The sequence below is a fragment of the Capsicum annuum genome, chromosome 5 (genome assembly GCF_002878395.1).
Source record: "Capsicum annuum cultivar UCD-10X-F1 chromosome 5, UCD10Xv1.1, whole genome shotgun sequence".
NCBI lineage: Eukaryota > Viridiplantae > Streptophyta > Magnoliopsida > Solanales > Solanaceae > Capsicum > Capsicum annuum.
Genome location: NC_061115.1, coordinates 155,523,632 through 155,545,785, shown reverse-complemented (window position 1 = coordinate 155,545,785; position 22,154 = coordinate 155,523,632). Strand labels below are relative to the sequence as shown.

Below are 22,154 nucleotides of genomic sequence, written 5' to 3'. Positions count from 1 at the left end.
GCCCATAGCATGTAGTCAATGGGCAGTCTTGCTTATGTTGAGGAAGGAAAAAGAGAGATATTGAAAGTTATTCACTGGCTTTCAAATCTAGGGGTTTGATTTTTGGATTTCGAATATAGAGGAGTAATTGTTCATGAGATAGCTAAATCTTCACTCTGTGTTAAAGTTACGGAAAAATAGGTTGAAGACCCCATCTCAATTCAAATTAAGAAAGATGTTAGTCAACAGAAGGTTATGTCTTTTGAAATTGGAGGTGATGGGATTTTACGGTATGAAGGTAGGCTATGTGTACCAAACGTGGATAGTTTGCAAGAGAGGATTCTTGATGAATCCCACACCTCGAGATATGTTGTTCACCTAGTCTCTCATAAAATGTATCATGACCTTAAGATGATTTATTGGTGAAATGATATGAAATGTGTTGTTGCTGATTTTGTTTCTAAGTGTTTGAATTATCAACAAGTCAAAATGGATCATCTGAGACTAGGTGGTACTTTCAAGAGATATCCTTACCTATGTGGATGTGGGATATTATCTATATGGATTTCCTCACTGGGCTTCCGAGGTCCTGAAACCAATATGACTTCATTTGAGTGATTATAGATCGGATGATCAAGTCACGTCATTTTCTGCCAGTGAGGACTAACTATTCGAGGGATGATTATGCCTGGCTATACATTGAGCAAATGTTCACTTACATGGGGCATCAGTATCCATTATATCTAATCGAGGCACGTAATTCTCTTAGCAGTTTTGGTGGTCTTTTTCAGAGGGGTTTAGGTACCCAAGTGAACCTGAGTACTGCGTTCCACCCCCAGAATGATGGGCAAGCTGAGCGCACCGTCCATACCCTTAAGGATATGTTGAGGGGTTGTGCAATTGACTTCAAAGGTAATTGGATAGATCATTTTCCATTGATAGAGTTCGTCTACAATAATAGTTACCATGCCAGTATTCAGATGACTCATTTTGAAATACTTTATGGGAGAAGATGTAGATCACCAATTAGGTGGTATGAAGTAGGTGAAACCCGATTGTTCTGGCCTGATCTTGTTCATCAAGCAATCAAAAAGGTGAAGGTCATTAGAGAATGACTTAAGATAACTCAAAGTCATAAAAAATCCTATGCCTATGTTAGGAGAAGGGAGTTGGAATTTGAGGTTAGTGATTGGGTGTTTCTCAAAGTCTCCCCTATGAAGGGAGTCATGCATTTTTGAAGGAAAGGGAAGCTTAGTCCTCATTATATAGGACGACATCAGATTTTAAAGAGGATCGGTGGGGTTGCCTATGAGTTAGAATTTCCCACAAGCCTAGCTTCTATTCATCCTGTATTCTATGTGTCTATGTTGAAGAAGTGAATTGGAGATAATTCCCTAGTGTTGCCTGTAGAGGATATCAATGTGAATGATTCTTATCATATAAAGAAGAACCCATTGGCATTTTGGATCGCAAAGTTCGAAAGTTAAGAAGCAAGGAAATAGCTATGGTTAAGGTGATGTGGAGGAATCAAAAAGCCGAGGAAGCTACTTGGGAGTCAGAAAATGATATGCGTGAGAGGTACCTGACTCTTTTCAAATCCATGGATGATGATATAGATGGTAAAAATCCTATACTACTCTTTCTCTTCCATTTAGTTCTTAAAATCATGCTTGTTGTGTCCCGAGTCATCATTCGAGGATGAATGATCCCATTGGGGAGATAATGTAACAACCCGTATTTCGGGATACAATGTAAATTATCATTCCTACACATAATAGTTCCAAAGACCAATAAATCTTATGCCAATTTAGTGTGTTAATAAATTATGTAATGTGGGAATCTATTTGAGCATGAATTGAGATCATAGAGGTCCCTTAACTCAAAAACGAGTTGAAAGATTTCCTATCGATTAAGTTCTAGTGAGCGTCTAAACTTGGGCCAACTTCCGCCGATCATAACCTTTTGTATATAATGAACTAGGGGGCTTACTATATATCAAATGAAAGGTCTTTGACTCCTCTTTCAAAGATACCAATTTTGTCTCAATCCGATACACGAGCAAGAAGTTATGACTTTGCAAAGTAGAGTGTGTCGCTTAGCAATCGCCTAAGGCTACTGGATTTATTGTGCAATGGGCAATGCATTGCCCAGTGCATTTTGGGCAAAAGACAATGTGATGCCCAACCTATTTTGGGTGATGGACAATGCGTGGCATTGCCTAGCTTAGGTCATAGGCAATGCGTAGCATGCCATATGGCCCAAGGGGGTAAAAACTTTGTTTTTAAGTCATTTTAAGGGAGACCAAGTCTTTTTACATTCCAAAACTGTCCCTAATCACCCTTAAACAAAAGTAAGGTCATTTGTAACATTTTAACTCCCTTAAATCCCTAGTTCATCTCGCAAGAACACAATAGGAGAAAAATAACTAAGGGTTAAACATTCAAGATCAAGGGTTCAATCTTTCAAAAATTCATCGTCACTAAGGTATGTGGCACTACCCTAAATCCATGGGCATAAGTTTTACTTTTTTTTATCAAGATTTAAGATACCCAATCATGTTTATAAAGAAGAGTTTGAAATTCTCTTTAAATGTATTTACCATGAAATTGTTTTGAAGAAATTATATGTTGTCTTGAACCATATTTCACTAAATTTTAATATAACTATATATCTATGTTTTGGTTTCAATGAAAAGTTGATTGATAGCATGAATGATAAAAAGAACTCCCTCTCCCATTATGATATTTTTGATTTCAAGTGTTATGGGTTGGTTAAAGGCATAAACTTTCTAAAAAGAAAACTAAATGGTGAATTCTTGTTTAATGATCATTGGTTGATATTGTGTGTGACATGTTGAGAGGGTGTTTTTGCATGATAAACGTTCATTGTGTCAAATCAGTGATTTCTACGGGTTTTGAGAAAGGCAATATTACATGGCCACCTTATGTTTGTACTATTGAGAGAAGAGTGTTTTGATGTAAACTCAATTAAAAATCTATTGCATAACTTTCTCTCACTTGATGTTGAAAAACTAAGGGTGGTCATTAAGAACAATAATAGGTAAAAAGGGGCTACATATATGATATGATGTGAATTGATTGACTTCAAGTTAGGGTATGACGATACCTGATGATGACATGCCCTTAACAGAATAAGTATTGAATGTTTTGAAAGTATGAAGCATTACTTTACAGAGCTAAAAGTTGGTCTTAAGAGAGCTAGTTAGTTACCCAAATAAAGGGTTTGAGTGTAAAGGCTCATCGCTGGAAACCATAGTTGCCGATGCGGGACTCATATTATATTATCCTAGATGAAAGGACATTTAGGACATCTCACATAGGGGATTTCATGTAGTGTGCTCACACGGGGGGTATCACCACTCTAATCCTGGTGGTTATTGGGATTGAAGGGTTGGCCGCTGAGTCAAGGGTGGGTTCCACATAGCCCATAGAATTACAGATTTGTAGGGTGTTCCACTAGCTCAGAAGAATAACAAAGAGTTATTCAAGGTTGTGAAGAATTGATTTGAAGTTATTAAATATTCTCATGTATTCTTACTTATATAATCTTCACTATAATTGTGAAATGATCTCACTTATTTTATATAAACACGTGATATTTTGGGTTGTTTCACATGTCAATACATTTGTATTGACCCCTTATATTTCAGGATCTGAGGCTCAGTCCAGAGATCCCGCTAAATCATGGATTCGCCAGATAGAAGTGTACCGTTGGTGAGCCTATCCTATTTTGGAAGGTTAAATTTTAAAACATTTTTACTTTATTTTTGTGTATGGTTTGACTGGGAGCCTTGTACGAATCTTAGAAAGATGTTGGTTTTCATATTGTTAGAGATTTTGTAGTCTGGTTTTAGATGTCTTTAAATGTTCATGAATTCATAGTTGTATAGTTCCATTGAAGTGAAATAATGACCATGTTTCCATAATGTTATGTTTTTCTGAATTTTCTTATTGGATATGGATTGTGTATATGATTGCCAGTTAGATAAGGGCTCTCGAGCCTTCTCAGTTTGGGATGCCAGTCTTGGCTAGGGTCTCTACTTAGGATGTGATAGTATTTTAGTTTTATTGCAATATTTGTTACTTAGGAACCTAGTCCCTTAGTTGTGGTGAACTCTTATAAATCAAAAGAAACAACCATCTACATGTAACCACAAGTGGACACAAGGGGTCACTCATAGTAAAATAAAAAAAAAAGAGGCAACAACAACTGGAATAGCGAAATTCCCTAATAGATGCTACATATAATGTGTCTTCATTGAGAGTTATGGTAGTTGAGGAACCTGTGCCTTAACCTCTTCAGTAACCTGTGCCTTCACCTCCTTAGAAACCTATTTCTTCTCCTCCCCTTGAAGTTGTGCCTTTACATTCCCAGGAACCTATGCCCCTACCTTCTCTAGCTAGCTTCAGTGTGATTGATCATATGGCTATTGATTGTATGGGTTTGAATAATATTGAAGTTGGTGAAGTAGTGAAAGGGAAAGGATCCAATGTTGGATTCATCTGTAATAGAACTAGAAGTGGAAAATGAATTGCATTTGAATCTTAGAGAACAAAAGTAAGCAATGGCAGAAAAAGACACCTTTGTTGATAGATCCTAAAATAGCTTAGCACATGGATTTCCAATGTCCAATGGAACAAAAGTACTTCAATCTAGTTCCTGTACAGGATCTACAATGATTAAGTCTGCTTATGTTTGGAGGTTTAAAAGGACACTACAGTAGGTGTAGTGAAGGACCCCAAGATTTTGTATCAAATGGTACTAGTGAACATTAGGTTTAATTCATGTAGGAAAAAATGTGTGATCATGCATTTGTGGGCAATGCATTTGGGGACAATTCTATGTGCGATGATTCAAAAGATACATATGCCATAATTAAAATTATTAGGCCTATGGAAAATTTAACATTTCCTACAATGTAAACCTTGCAGGTGGCCTGTGTGACCTTTTCTCCTTAAGAGGTCTCTGACTTATAACATTACTTTCCTATTTTAGTTATGTTTATTTTCGTTCTGTTATTTTTCTATGTAACTAAGATGCAAAGAATCTTAGGCACACCTACATCTTAGTGACATAAAAAAATAACCACCTAAAGATAAATGTGACTATATCAGGAAAGTAGGTTAGATGTGACAGACCTCTACGCTAAAAAGATCACAAACGCTACATACAAGTCATTTGTTGCAGGATATGTTGAATATTTCATGGGTCTGATAAATTAATAATGTCATATGGATCTATGGAATCATCGCACATATCATTATCACCTGAATCAATGCCTACAAATCCATGATTGTAAATTTCTTCCTATATAAATCCAACCAAATGACCACTTATACCATTTGTGGCAGCATCTTGGGGATCTTTTTCTACATCAAAAGTAGTGTCCTTTGTAAACCACTAAAACGAAGCAGATTTTCTCCTTTTACCTCTTATGTAGAAACCATGTTGAAATAATATTATTCCATTGTCCGTTGGAAATCCGCTTGCTAACCCATTGTCAGATCAATCCATAGAGGTGTCTTATGTTGCCCTCTCTCTGTGTAGTTCTCAAAGCTTCAAATGCAGTTTGTTTTGCTCTTCTACTTCTTTTACTGAGTAAATCAATATCGAATCATTTCCACTTACCACTTCATCCACTTTGATGTTATTCAATCTATTACCATCAGTATTTATAGGATTAATCACATTCAAGCAAGCCAAAGAAGGTAAAGGCATAGGTTCCTGAGGAGGTGAAGGCACAGATTTCTATAGAGGTAAAGTTAAAAGTTCCTGAAAAGGTGATGGTACGGGCTCCCTCAAGTATACTAACTCTCATAATGAGCATGGTATATATAATATCTTCTAGGGAATCATGTTGTTCTCACAGCTGATGCCTTCTTTTTATTTGAGTGTGAGTGACCCCATGTCTCCGTTACACTTACATGTACATCATTTTTTCCCTGATAGTAAAATGAGATGTTTCTTCTGCTAATTGCTTTAAGGAATTCTGCCCAAAATTGAGAAGGCATGTTGAAGACATTACTGATTTAATAGGTCAATTTACTGAGTGTCGTTTAGTAGCGAATTCAGCTTCTAATGATGTAAATCTGTAAAGTTTAGATAAACTAATATATCTCAAATTTATATTAGAGGTCCTATAAACTAAAGTGGTGTTGAAGATATCTGATAGGAACATATCGGGTTGTAAACTTTAAATGCTGAAAGTATATTATATAGTTTACCAAATTAGCACTTACCTCATTGTTGCCATCTAATAAAGAAAAAACTAAACACATATTCCCTGAATATTAAACGAAATTGTTGATACAGTCTTTATCTTTTAATGTTAATTTGATACGTATCCAAGTAGTCAAAACAGTTTTCTTCAATCTAAGAATTAAAAAAATTGTTATTGAAAAGAAAAAAAAGGATGCGATACTAGTCTTACATATCTATATATTATTGTTAGAGTTTGTGACTCAAATGTTTTTGATCTAACCCTGAAAAGTTCATGGTGCCACCCAAGTTTGTTATTTTTTATGGGGTCTATATGTTTTTGGGCTTAGAATCTATTTGTATACATATTATATTAGTGCGTTTAGTGGGTTGTTTCGGGTAGTTTTAGATAGACAAAACTGAGACTACTGTCTACACCTTGTCTTCCTCTTCTTCCTAGTGAATTTCTTCTTCCTCTGCCCGTGGTTTTACCCGCAAAGGTTTCCACGTAAAATCTGTGTGTGTTCTTGTTGTTTTCTTTGCTTTGTGGTTTGCTTATTCTGTCCTATCATAACAATTATTAATAAGAAAGGATGTCTCCTCCTCAATTAGCCGAAGTGTCTTCCGATTAATCAGCAATTTATCATATTAGGACACGGATTTAGTTATGTTAGTTATGACATATTGCTTTTACATTTTAAAAATAGTTTTAGTTTTGAATAAAAAAACTCCCCTAGCTTGCTCATAAGTAGCGTATACATGTATTTAATTCAAATTCAATTTTTTAATAAAATGACACCATCACAACATATGCATGTTTCCCTCATTATTTGGTTACTCTTTCAAAAAATTTAAAAATACTTTTTTTACTTTCACTATTTTTTTTAAATCAACAATCAATACTCAGGAGTTTAACAAACATGTTAGTGCACAACTTGTCTTCCATCTTATCCCTGATATAACTTCCCTTATTATATCTCATCTCCAAGCCTATTCTACTTCTATATAACAACTTATATAACATAAAATACATCAACTATGCAAATCTCTTTCATCATTCTCCAAATACTAATGTTTCTTACACTGTGTGTTTTATTTCTCACAAGTGCAACTGCAATCATTCTGTGCCTAAAGTGCAAATATTCTATGACTAATTCTATATCGGGATGACTCAAAGCTTTGAATTTTCAGTTATGATAATTGATTGTTTGTTTTGATTTTTGAGTTTTGAAATAATATTGAAATTGGTTGATTTTCAGAAGCAACAAGGAAATGCGGTGGCTACTATTATCATCGGGGAAATGCCAGCCAAACTGATGATGGGGAGGTTCTGTCATAGTGTAATGCCTTCTGTCTGTCGGGTTTCAGTTTTCTTTTTTATAATACTTTTCATCTTTTGACTATCTGATAATATTTTGTAGATAATAAAATACATTAATGGATGAGATTTTAATAAATACAATGAATATGTTATAATAGAAAGGGAAATCAAGAATAAATTGCTTATTTCAACTATCAAATATATTTAGTTTATAATCTGTTATATTTTATTACTTTGTCGATAAAAAAGTTTACATGGTTTTATGCTGCTCTTTTTGCTTCATTTTTTAGTATTTTGTGTACATTTATCAAGTTATGCACTTAAAATTTGATGGTTGTTGAGTAGTATATTACTAATTACGGGGGAATTCTACAGTTTGATTAAAAAAAAAAGTCTTTTAGTAAAAATAAAGTATTTTTCTACAGTTTGAAGAAAGGTTCTTTCTCTTATTTTGTCTGTTGAAGTTATTACATAGTAAAAGATATGAAAACTTTATTATTATACATGTAGAGGAAGAATAAGCTAGGTTTTTCTTAATGATGCCTCAAAATCGAGGGTTAACTGATTTTCCTCCCAATTGTTGATGTAGAAGCATTAGAAAGAAGAGGTTGAATAAGAAATTGGAACAAAGTAAAAAAGTAATAATGAAAATATTAGAAGAGGAGAAGGCTGAAGAGGAACAAAATGAACCAATGTACTTTCTTTGAGGTTTGTCCCTGATTATCATAATATCTCACTCTTTATTGTTCTTAAGTGTTAATTTATTGCTACTCCTACTTTTCTGCGGTTATGTAACACCTCGCATTTTGGGCTAGAACGAAAATTGTCATTCCTTCACGTAGATATTTCAAAAGCCATAAATTCAATGTACATATAGTGTTTTAATCAATTATGCAGTGTGTGAATTTAGTTGAGCATGAGTTGAAAGCTTTCCTATAGTTAGAGTTTTAGTGAATGTCGAAACTTGGGTCAACTTCAATCGTTAATAACTCCTTGAATATGACTAACTAGGTGGCCTACTATATATCAAATGAAAGATATTTGAGTCTTATTTACAACGCCACCAATTTTGTCAAAATATGATATCGAAGAAAAAAGTTATGCCGATTTTACTCCAGCATATCAGCCTGGCAACTGACTGACGACAATTTTGACAGCTTGTCACAAATTTGATGACTTGTCAGAATATGTCATCAGCCTTAGGCAGAAACCCATCAATTTCAGCTCTCAGGTAATAAAAAAGCTGACGGTTCATCACAGAGTTGATGACTTGTCAACCTTGGTCGTCAGCTGAGAATTTCAGCAATTGGAAAGTGATTTCATAGGGGTATTTTGGTCTTTTTCTCACTCCAAAAACCTTTCACATGAATTAAATCACCCCTTAAGTGTTATTAATCAATCATTATTAGTTTTACACCATCAAAAACTTCCTCTTCACTCTCAAAATAAGATCAATTAGCGTTTTCTCCAAGAACAAGAAATTCAAGAAAATCAAGCCTTAAGTTCAATATCTCCAAGAAACAAATTAAGATCCGTGTTTCATGTATTAAGATCTAGGTTCCATCTTTTAGATCTTATAATTTAAGGTACGTAGGGTTTCTCCTAAAACTACTTGGTCTTGTTGAAATACTCAAGTATGATTTAAAGATCTATCAAGAATGAATTTAGAAAAGGTTTTTGGAATACATGACTTTATTATGCTTGATGAATGTTTAATTGTATTGTTATTTGGTCTTTAGGCCTTTCCCCCTAAATAGATTTACATCTATATATATATGTATGATATTGAAAATTTTATTGAGAGCATTATCATTGAAATCCCTCTCTTTGGTGGTTTAGAGTTTATGAAATGGATGAGAATGATTTGAAATGCATGATTTTTTTCTTGAAAATATTTTACTCAATACCATAGTATTTTGAGCATGATTTGGAGATTGATGAGATGGAGTTTACTGATATAAATATGTTTTGTTTAAAAGAGAAAGATTTGCAGGAGATTAAGGATTTTGACATGACCACCTTGTATCATTGAAATATTGACAAAGAGATTTGCATACATGTGTGCACTTGAGTATTTAAAGAAAGAGTTCTTGAAATGATTTATTGATATGGTGGTCTTAAACATATATTTTGAAAATAGAGAATATAATATTCTATTAGTGGCTCAGATATGTGACTTGTAAGTCAATGGTATAACGATACCATATATGTATATATGCCACGACTGAGTTAAAGATTTCTGAGTATGTTTTCAGAGCATGTATGTTTAAAGAACTAAAAATGGGCATAAAGAGGGTTAAGTGGTTACCCGAAGAAGGCATGAGTTCAAGTAACTCTTAGACTGAAACTGTATTTGCCGATACGGGTAGATTATTATTGTACGTTGGCAACGGCTGCGTGGCTTAGTACATTCAAAGACTCTGACCCTTGTGGTACACTTGGTTTGGGGGCTTGGCTGCCGAGTTAATGGCAGATCCTATATAGCTCATGGGATTATAGACTGTAGGGTAGACCACCTTGCGCAGAAGTAAGACAAATAGTGTCACAGATTTTAAAATTTTTCACAAAGTCTTTTAAAATGCCCATGTGATTTCTTACTATATGATATGTTTATGAAATGCTTTAAATTTCTCTCACATATATTGAATGTAAATAATTATTTTGGATTTTCTCTATATACCAGTACATTTGTATTGACCTCCCCTACTTTGAAGGTCTAAAACTCAGTTTAGAGGTCCTGCTAGGTCATAGAGTTTTCAGACAACAATGATTGTCTAGTGGTGAGCCTTCTCAATTCCAAAAGGCCTGTCCTTTCTGATTATGTCGTCTATTATAGTTTTTGTCTACTGGGGACCTTATCCCCATTTTTAGACAGCTATCATATTTTTACGTAGTAGAGATTTCATAGACTTTTCTAGATGTTGTTAGCGATTTTTAGATTTCATTCCTTATTGTTAAACTTAATCTAGAGTATGACCATGTTTTCGTATTAGATCATAATTCCATATTTTTCTTATTATATGAATATTATGCATAACGACCAGATAGAGTAGGACGTCCGAGCCTTCATGGTTCGGGATGTCCATCACGGCCAGTCCCTAGTTCAAATCATGACAAACTTGGTATCAAAGCATGGTTCAAGGTCCCAGGGTGTCTGTGAAATAGCATCAGGTAGAGTCTTGATTATAAGTATGTAGTGCGCCACACTTATAAGCAGGAGGCTATTAGGCATTTTGGAATGTTTCCCTTTCTTCATGTTTTAGTTCATGCTGTGGAGTCAGAATATTCCTCTTTTATACTCTAATTCGTGCTATGTTGCTTTCCATACGAAAGTAAAGTTATCCTAATTCTTTTCTTACTTTGATGGGCTCCGATATGTCTCATTATTACGGTGAATCAAGTGACAAAGTTTAGAATTTAAATGGTATGGTCCATTTTGATTGATGTCAGATAAGATTTTAAAAATTGTGCAAGGACTTGAGAAGAGTTCGTTAGTTCTTCAAAGTGGATTGATTCTAGTGTGAATTTTGGTTCTGATGAAATCGTGTTTTTCAGCTTGCAGTATTACGGGTATTAAGTCCTTTTCAAAAATTTATGTTACAGATGTCATGCTTAAGAGGGAATGAGGTGTAGCAGAATGTTGGAACTGTATTTCCACCCAAGTAGTAGTATAAGCGGTGTCATGATCTATTGATAGTGAGATTAGACCAAGAAGCTGGTGAGATGAAGTCACAAAGTTAGAAGTCTGAGTGAGGGTGACTTTTGTGCGAATAAATAATTTAGTTGAATAACTGATGTTTGAGAATGATTTATCCTTTTTTAGTGATAGACTAATGTGGTAGCTAGTAGCATGTGTGGATTGTATGGTAGTTTGTGGGGGGAAGTGTTTGACTCAGATTTTTATTTATACAGGGTAAGATGTGTATTCTTAAATCATTGAATATTATATGTCAACTTTCTATCTCTTGTAATCTTGTTATCATTGTGTTGTTGAAACCGAAAGCCTAGTGAAGCCGTGTGGGGCTCTTTCGATTCACTAGCATAGTTTCCTTGTCATTCATCACATTTTCTAGTTCAAAACACAAAATCAAAGTGTAGTAAAGCTATGTGAGGACTATTTCGATTCACTAACAACTTGTTGTTCAACTTATTATTTTTGTGTTGGTTGAATATATGCATAGCTGAATCTTTTCGCATGAGATTGAGTTGGTAATGAAGTGATACGTCCTTGTGTGTTAGTTTAGTAGAACATAGAGAAGGAGTTATTATTCAAGGTGATATGAGGTTGCTGTATTTTTCTTCGACTATTACATGTTATGTGTGGCTTGTGGTACTGTTGAGTTACTAGGTGAAGAAAGACTAGTTAGATAGTATATGGTGTTCTAAATAGCCAAGTTGATGAATTTTGATTGATAATGTTGCGCCTTTTGATATGATCTTGATTCTCGTGGTAGGGAGATATAAGTTTAGAGTCACGATATTGGTGTGCTATGACGGAAGTAGTATATTTCATCAAAGGCTTGGTGATATCCATGTTAAGTGTTAGAAGCTAAGATTGAATTCTTGAAGGTTGAGCTCATAGAGATAAGGGTTGAAACGTTAGAGGGTGTGCACTCTGACTATGGGGATACTTATGAAAATCCGAAGTAAGTAAGTGTTCCAATATGATGGGATGGCTATTGGGGCTATAGAATGATAGAGTGCGTCTCAGAAGTTGGTATTAGTATTGGCTTTTCCACTTCCAATTGTAGTCATTCGGATTAAGTTCTATTAATTACGTGTATTGTCATATTCTAGACCACAGAGTGCAGTAAGTGTAGTTCAGTTTAGAGTCTAGTAAGGGATCTCTCAAACTTAAGATGATGGCTTAAAGCTAAGGGGGAGATGATAGAACATGTAACCAAGCCAGACTCTCAGATTCTAGTAGTGATTCCTGTATGATATGGAACACCATAAAATGAGGGTAAGGCTCAACCCATTCTCATCTCAATATTTTTCAGGTATCCTAATACCTACCCATGCCTTTTGTTTCAGTTCCATGATCATGGTTCATGTTCATGCATATGATAGAAAAACATGTGCTCTTCCAGTTCCTAAATGAGGAATTCTAGTTCATTCAACAGTCAGAATCACTTTTCGTAAGTTATGAATTCCAAAAAAATTCAGGTCATACAGTTCCTAACTCTTGTACACATGTGATACACTTAACGATCAGTGAAAATTAAGATTTATATCAGGAACACCTTCAGATTAGATCTCTTTAATGAGTCCATGTCGTGAGTGCTCTATTCCTTACACCTCAGTAGGGTATCAAGTTATGACTAGTACTCTCCTCATGTTCTGAATTTCGATATTCTAATTTTTTAGTGACATTTTTCCCGTATATCGATATAGTGATGATGAATAGTTGTCAAGATGGAAAAGAGTAAACATTTCTTGTTGATAAAAGATGGTTGTATGCTTATTTGAGTTAAGGTAGCAATTATGGAGTAAGATTTGGGGCCAAGTCTTTGATACATGTGATGGCTAGTGGAAATTTTTGTGTGTATATTGTTGGGATAGCGCGTTGGAGTTATATTGACAATGGTTTAGAGACTATATGAAGTATGTATTTACGGGTGTTTGTCTTGAAGTTCATAGGTGGTTATAAAGATAGGCTTGAATAAAATATTAGGATTTAAGTGGAGGAACGTAATATGTGCTCATAAATCCATGGTAAGTGTTCAGAGTTAGTTATCATTGAAGTGGTAAGGCACATTATGTTTAGGGTGTGATATCTAAAAAGATATAGAAGACTTAATCATGTGGTTTAGACTAGTATCACTGTGCGGCATGTTGTATTTTGTGGTTTGGAGTTAGGCTTCATCGCGGTGAGAGGATTTAAGTCACTTTAGACATTAGTAGAAAGATTTATCAATGCCCATATGAGAATTTTAAGTTGAATAGCTTGATCGTCGTATTTAGGGGAATAGTATAGTTAAGTGAGTATCCGAAAAGTGTGCTAAGCTGGAAAGTAAAAAGTTGCATTTCCTAAGATATTTGTCAGATTTTCATGTAGTAGAGATTTCGCAAACTTTTCCAGATGTTGTTAGTGATTTTTGGATTTCATTCCTTATTGTTAAACTTAATCCATAGTATGACCATGTTTCCGTATTAGATTGTAATTCCATATTTTCTTTTATTATATGAATATTTTGCATGAGTACCAGATAGAGTAGGACGTCCGAACCTTCGCGATGTCCGTCACTGCTAGGCCCTTGTTCGGCTCGTGACAGGTTACTCTTTTTTCCAGGTACTATGAATGTTATTTTTTTACGTGGATTTTGTTCATTTTACTATTTAATAATATTTTTTTTATATTCTGCGTTTTTAACCTTTTTTCTTTTCTTTTGGTTCTTTGAATTTGTAATTAATTAGTAGCAACAACTCAATGCAACGGTGTAATGACTCTTCAGGTCATTTTCCATATTGTCTGCTTAATTTTTCCTCTAAATATTTTTCATGGCTGTATCAAGTCATTTATGACTTCCTGGAACTGATAGTTTGGTATCGTTCGTTCAACTTTAGGACCGATTCCCCGTTTAGAAGTCTTCGCTTGTTCCAAATGGCCGCCAAGAAAAACCTTTAGATAAACAACCTCTGATGCAAATTTTTACTGGATTAGGAGCTTTGTAATATCGATTGTAGGATATAAAAACCCTTGGTTCGAGTTCGAAGACACCCAAGTTCATTTCAACCAATTTGTCGAAAAGTGAAAAAATCGGTAGACATTGGTGTAGGGCCCACAATTGGCCTAAATGGTCTTGGATAGAAAATATGAGTTCACCAAGGCATCTAAAATGTTGAATTTAGTAGTGTTACATAGTTCTTTTGCAAAAAAAAGGAGTCTAAACGAGTCTGGGAGGCTAAAAACAAGTTTTGACCTCGCCGACCCTATTTAACCGCGACCAAGGTACTATGAATAGCATACTTGGTCATGATATTGACAATTTTCACTCCCTTTTGAGCCCTATAAGCCCTATAATGATAGATTAACTTTAAATTGATTCTTGGGTGTGAGTTAAAAGCTTGATTTACATATATTTTGTGATTAATAAAAGATTAAAGGTATGAATCCTACCTTTTTCAAGCTTTAATTTCTTGAATTTTGACCAAAATGCAAAATTGCTTGAGGGCTTGATTTTTTCCCCAAATATGCCTTGTTTTCATCTAATTCTTGATGGTTATGATTCCCTATTGGTGTATGAACATTGGTCTGATCTCAAAAATGTGTTTTACTTATGTGGGACCAACTTGGGGGGTTTTGGTATCATTTTTAAACCTGAATCACAATGGTGCTATACTGGTATCAAAATTCTCATAATGATGTGTAGATTGTATTTTTGATAGCTTGGAACCATGAAGAAGCTTCTCGAAAAGGAAAAAGGAAAAGAAAAGGTTTAGCGGTTCGTGGGCTTTCTTTGGATTTGAGGTAGGTTAGCCTTACTCCTTGTTGGATTGAGCTATGTTATGATATAATTTTAATTTCCTGTTAGATTGAGATGGCTTTTAAATATTGAATTGATAAAATGTAAAACTTGGGTTAGTTGGACAATTAAGCTATATGAATCTTGCAAGCTGGAAAACTTGACTTGGCTTCAATTATATTTGGTGGAATAGACTTCATAACTCATGTTTTCCATGAGTAAGCCTTAAAATACTCAACCTTAGATATAATGTTCAAATTAATCATATGTAGAGAAAATTTTCCTTAGTTACTTATACTAGAGAAGGTTGCCTTGATTCCATTGGACTTAGTAGAATATCTACCTTAGGTCTTATGGCGGCTTGCTATATATTTAAGAGTTGATTTATATTCCTTAGCCTAGTTAGGGGTAGAAATTGACTTATAATGGATTTAGGGATTTACTTGTGGGCTTATTGATCCACCTTATGACAAGACTTGTGATTAGTTCCCTTGAACACTTACACCTGTTGACTAAAGAGTGCCCTTTTGAGGGAATATTGATGATTCTTGGTACTTGTTGGTTATGTAGAATAGAATTGAGAATTCCCAAGTAATTATGCCTTTGTATTCCTTGTTGGCTAAAACTTATGTCAAGCTATTAATTAGGTTATTACAATTATCTATTGGTTGGGCTAATGAACATGCTATTACATGAGCCCTTGTCTATAATATGGCCTAAGTCATAAATGATATTATTGACCAAGCTATGAATAAATTATGGATTATGTAATGCTTTATCCATTGTTCCTTCTAATGACGAAATATATTTAGGCCAATAGTAGGCCAATGAATATGCTACTAATGGGCCAAGTTCATGATATGGCTTATGGTTATGCCAAGGTGGAATAACTAAATTATGGATTATGTAATGATGATTCCTTGTCTATACTCTTGATTAAGCCATCATTTAGGCTAGAGTCAGGGCCGTTATCTATACTATTGCCCAACTATGATTATGCTTAATAATTATTCTAGTAAATCATATTGAAAATCTTCTTTGTTGTCTATATTGGAAATGATGATGATAATGGTGTTAGAAGCCATGCTTATTCACTATGAATAAAGATACTTTATAGATTATGTTGGAATCATGTTATTCTTTGTGTAGTAACCTAACGATTGATTATATTAGAAAGCTTTCTTATTGCTAATATTATGAGCCATGATACTAAGGGATCTAAAAGATTTATTTATTAACTACATGAGAAGCTATGCTACTAACCATGTTGAACCAGTTTATGCTTTGTAATATTCATGCTATATATATTCATATATTTATGGATAAGTTGTCCTTGATGATGAATGATAAGATGTAAAGGTATGCTCCTCCTTACTGATACTTTACTTTGGGCAACATGGGGCTTGAACTTTACTTTAGCCCTCTTGGGGCTTGTCACTTGCTTTAACCCTCGCGGGGCTTGCTATTTACTTACTTGTTATTTACTTTAGCCCTTGTGGGGCTTGTCATTTACTTTAGCCATGGTGGGGTATGTTCTTTGTCATGACCCGAGCTGAGGCCCTGGACGCAATGAGCATCCCGAACCATGGTGGCACAGGAGCCCTTCTCTAACTGGAAATCATATACGCTATTCAGATACTATAAGGAAATACGAAAAAATGAAAAAACATAGCAATACAAAAACATGGTCATTCTCTTACTTCAACTGAACAATAAGAAAATAAGAAAACACATGACACCAGCCTGTGAAATCTCTAACAATATAAAAACAACATCTGTCTGAAACATTGTTCAAGGCCCCCGCTGGACCATAATCTAAGACCAAATGAAAATATAACATGGACCAAGACCCTTCGAAAACAAGGTAGTCTCACCAACTTCAAATGATTGATAAACTGGTCTACTGCTTAGCGGGACCTAGGGACTATCTCAAATTCTGAAATATAGGGGGTCAATACAAATGTTCTGGTACTCAGAACAATCCAAAAGAAAAATACATTTTTGTAAAACATAGGTAAGAGCTCTTCATAAAAACATATCAGCATAAAAATTTGAAAATGCATGGACATAATTTGATAAAATTCAAAACAGTACTTGGAATCATGACTCTACTCTTTGTTTCTCTTCTGAGCTACACCCTACAATCTGTAATTCTATAGGCTATATGGAATCCGACCTTGACTCGATGGTGAAGCCCCTAATCCTAGTTTGATGCAAGGATTGGAGTATCAGTAACGGGAGACACGAAAGATCACACAGTAGGGTACAATAATCCCCAATCAAATCAATATGTCATGGTAGGGCAGAGATCACAAAGCAGGGCTCAAAACCATAGTCCCACTTTGGGATGACATATTATAAGGTATACAAGTTAACAAAGCAAGGTACCAAAATCTTGTGTCGGCAAATCACGATTTCTAGCATAGAGTCTTTAAACTCATACTTTCTTCGGGTAGCCATCTAACTCTATTAGAGTCCATTTTTAGTTCATTAAAACCATGTATCTTTATGAACTCTAAAAATCTAAAAATCTGAAAAGTTTTTAGTTTATTCTATGATGTATCTACCATGACATTCATCTGATTTAGTATCGTCACACCAATACTTGCAAGTCATATATCTAAGCAATATCATGTTATGCTTTAGATTTTTCAATCCGATCAAATCATTTGACCACCAAAAACATTTAAACAAGCAAGAGAGGTCTTATTTCAACACATTTCAAAATTATGCAAAGATTCTCCCTTTTCATTATTTCAACACATGATGGTCAATTTCTCAAAACAATTCAAGCAATTCTTTTAATTATTACATTGAACATTTAAAAAAATAAAATAGTTAAAATCTAGGAAAGAAAGCTCTCTTCAATTCAACTAACATCAAGTTCATAAACAACATTAAAACTCTTATCTTATGCTTTCAATCATGTAATTTCACAACCCACAGCATGTAAAGTCAAGAAGTATCATAACAAGAGAGGGACAAATTTGTTACGTATTCTCTCTATTAACTTTACAAAATTGAAAACACTTATACATATGAAAACATGATTCAATTCTATTAAGAGGCCTCAAGGGTAAAACGTATATTATCCAAAAGGGTTCACAATGCATACTTTTCCTTATAGATCAAAAACCTTTCATAAATTCATGATTTCTTAACTTTAAAGCATACTAAAAATGATTTCAATATGCCCATGAATTTAAGGAAAGGCCCACGTACCTTAGTTGATGAAGAAATCGTGAAAATATTGACTATTTAGGATTGAATGTGCAAACCCTAGGTTGGTTTTTCTCCTCTAGTGTTTTAGAAGATGATTTAGGGATTTGATAGTGTTAAATCATTTTGGGAGACTTAAATTCATGTTAATATATTTATGGATTATTATGTAATGTTAAAAGTCCTTGTTGACATCGAAATAACTCAAAAATGAAGTCCTTGCACCGCAAAAATAAAGGGTAGTCGGTGCCTAACCCATGGCCAAACCCAAGGTTTGCAGCTCTAAGCCCATGGACAAAACCTAAGATGGGCGATGTGTAGACCATCGCCTAGCCTGGATAGTGTCTAATTCAAACACTCATTACTTTTAACTCTGACTCATAAAATAAATAGGCAAAGGTGTTGGAAAGAATACTCCAAAGGATTTAATTTGAAATATTTTAAGCCACGTTAATCCTTATATACTAATAGAAACAGTTGATGGAAGTTGACCCATGCAAAATCATCAACTAAAATTCAATCAATACGAAGGTGCTCAATTTAACTTTTGAGTTAGGAGATTCCTATGGTGAATATTCATCTCCAAGGAAGTTTCCACACTAAGGAAAATATAGGTCACATTTATTTCTAAATATACACCATAAGATTCGGGTACATATACGTTGGAAAGTGATGTATGAGCGAATGCTAACACAATTGAGGATTTTAACTAAGAATAATTGCAAAGTTTTAAACAACTTTTGTCGTTTTTGGTTGGTTTATGTTTGATTTTTGCAGTTTAAGCTGATATGATAGAGAACCAACAAGAATGCAAGCAAAGAATTGAAATTTGAAGAAATCTTAAGACAAGTATGGCTGGTGACATTTGTGATAAGTCGATAGCCCTATGATAAGCTACCAAGTTGGTCGTCAGCAGTAGATAGAGAATTCGTCTAAAATAGAAGTTGTGACAACATTTTGTGATACGTTGTCAAGCTTCTGAAAAGATGTCAGGAATGTCATCAGCATAAGGCAACCAAGGAAAACTGAAGCAAAGCCTTGACGACATTTTGTGATAAGCCATCACGGAGCTGATAAATTGTCAAGCTTGTCATCTGTCTTCAGCAAGAAGAGCCAAAATTGAAGAAGGAGTTGATGACATTTATGATAAGTCATCAGTCTCCTGATAGGCTATCACAAATGTTATTACCTAATTTGGGGGATTTCTGATTTTTATTAATGTATTTCCTTATTTGGAGTTAACTATTTTAAAGCTTTGTTTTAGGGTTTTTCAAAGGATAATCGGGACATAGAATTTGACACATTGAGTTTTTGTGAGTACATGATATTTTTCTCTCTCTCTACTTTTGGTTTGAAAAAGCAAATACTTTGAAAAATTATTATCATTATTTTGAGATTTTTCTCTGTGATCTAATCTGTGATCCAATAGTTATTCTTCTTCTTGTGGTAAGTTTAACTTTCAAAACATGAATATAACTTGTTGTTTGGATTTTAGCATTATTAGTGGCTAAATTCCATTAACTTGAATTATGGGATCTAGGGTTAAGTCTTGACAAGGTGCTTAGTGTTCAAGATTCAAAAGGTGGTTGGATTTCTTGGTAATTATGAGGTTTTAATTAAATTCTGTTGGTTGCAAATGATAGACAACACCTGCTTTGGTTTGCTTGAAAAAAAATAAAACACAGTGGGAAGTGAATTATCAACAGGGACTTAGAAATAATCCGTTTAATAATCAACACTGTAAAAAGGTTGGTTAACCTGAGATAAAATATGGGTAGTGAAAATAAATTCCCTAAGTCTGAGAGGATTAGTAGTTAAATACTTAAGTAGGTCGAGAGACATTTAAGCATGATATCAATAAAGATAATTTGTTGTCCTACCTACCGTGAGTATCTTAACAACTTTCATCATCTATCAAGTACCGAAAGCCCTAGTCAACATAATTCTGGTTTCACTATAAACTCTTGAGTACATACACTAATCAAAGTAATTGGAGATTACTTGTTAAACTAAAAACCCCCATCTCTGGAAACATTTAACTATAAGTTGATTAATTCGCAAAAGACTTATGCTTACACCATATTCCCTGTGGGATTCGACCCCAACATAGTTGGGTTTTATATTGATAATGATCGGTTACATTCTCATTGAGAGGTGTCATTTGAGCATTATCAAAAATTGCACCGTTACCAGGGAATACGGTTGTGAACTGAAGTTTGTGAGCATAAATTGACTGTTAGTTAAGTTTCCTAGTTTTAAGTTTGCTTGTTGTTTTGTTTATTTACAAGATTTTATAGTGTATGCCAAGCACCAGAAGTGTTGGAGAACTTTCTTACCACCTAATCTGGAACCGCAACAAATAGGAAGAATGGCAGAATAGTAAGAGGCTAACAGACTGGCAGCCTTTGCTAGAGCTCAGGTAAATATGCAAATATCTGGCAATAGGCACGATATCCAAATCCTGAGGAAAAAGATTTGGGAGATGAGGAGTTGCTGAATCCTGGGATCCCAAGGCGTGCAAAGCAGATAGCTGCATCAGTATGACGTAATGTTAATCATAACCGTCCTTTCTGAGAAAGACAAGAGTACTAAATAGTCTAGTATGATCAAAATATTGATGATGAGGGCATGCATGGGGCAGGTGCAATGGGTGCAATCATTCCTCCACCGTTGGCACCTGGGGCTAAGTTCAACATTACGAGTACTATAATCCAACTCCTAAATCTGAAGGGGTTGTTTGGTGGCCTTCCTAGGGATGATATGAATCTGCATTTGGTGAATTTTGTCACCATCTTCAAATTATTTGATAACCCAGGAGTGGTCCAAAATGCTATCCGGTTGAGATTGTTTTCGATGTCTTTGTCTGGGGAGGCAACTTTATAGTTAAATAAGCTAGCACCTGATTCTATAACCAACTGGAGGTAGTTGAAAGGAGCTTTCCTAGGAAGGTTCTTTTTCTCCTTCTAGGAGGGTACAGTTTAAGGACGAGATCAACAACTTTAGGCAGCTCCCGACTAAAGCCTTGCATGAAACATGGGAAAGATTCAAGAAGAAGCTAACACGGTATCTGAACCTCAACATGACAGACATACATTTGATGGAGACTTTGTACAGGGCTCTTAACTCTGTCACAAAGCCAATTGTAAATAATGTTGGTGGTAATTCATTTGTTGATCTAACATTCCTAAAGGCTTCAGAGATGTTAGACAGAATGACCAAACAGAGTCGGGCATGGCATACTAGATACTCTGTGGTAGCTAGCCCCATGGCTTCTATAGGTACTACTGTGGAACAACGTAGAAGAGAAGACGATCATGACCAACACATGGCTCACCTTAAAATGCAGATGGACTTACTGACAGGCAAGGTTAAAAAGGTGAAAGCTGTAAGATCTTAGGAGAGAAGTGATGCTAATGCTGATGAAGAGGCTAACTATGTTAATAATCAGAGGGGTTTCTAAGGAAATAGCCAAGGGAATCAAGGTCGAACTTACTATGATATGCCTGGTTATAAAGATAGGGAGCAAGAAAATTGGAGGAATAACAATGACAGGAGCGGGCTATATGTTCCTCCGAGAAATCATGAGACTTCTTCAACCAGTTCTAAAAAGATGTCCATGGAGGACATGATGGCTAAGTTATTGAAGGGAGTTGAGGCAACCAACTCTGGTGTAACCACCATGAATACTGATCTGACATCCATAGTCATTTGGTGTACTCACGTGCCACTGCAATCAAACAGTTGGAGCAGCAGATGAGCCAAATGTCTGTAGCATTCAACCAGAGAAAGAGCAAAATATTACCGACTGATACGGTCTAGAATCCATGGAATTATGGCTCATGCGGGGCGATTACCTCTAGGAGTGGTATGATGTTATCTGGCCCTTCTGTGGAAAAATCCCAAGGCCACCACTCCCTTGCCTCAGCGATTAAAGAAGAAAGAGGATGATA

At 35.0% G+C, this 22,154-nt stretch overlaps 1 protein-coding gene across 1 annotated transcript in view; it reads left to right on the top strand.

Annotated features, from left to right (window-relative positions):
* The window catches only part of LOC124898549 (LOB domain-containing protein 16-like), a 38,170-nt gene extending 17,422 nt beyond the window's left edge, over nt 1-20,748 (top strand). The window contains exon 3 of the mRNA XM_047412187.1: nt 20,650-20,748. Coding sequence (XP_047268143.1) covers nt 20,650-20,748 — 99 coding nt within the window. The remainder of the gene's footprint in view (nt 1-20,649) is intronic.
* Nucleotides 20,749-22,154: the final 1,406 nt, after the last annotated feature.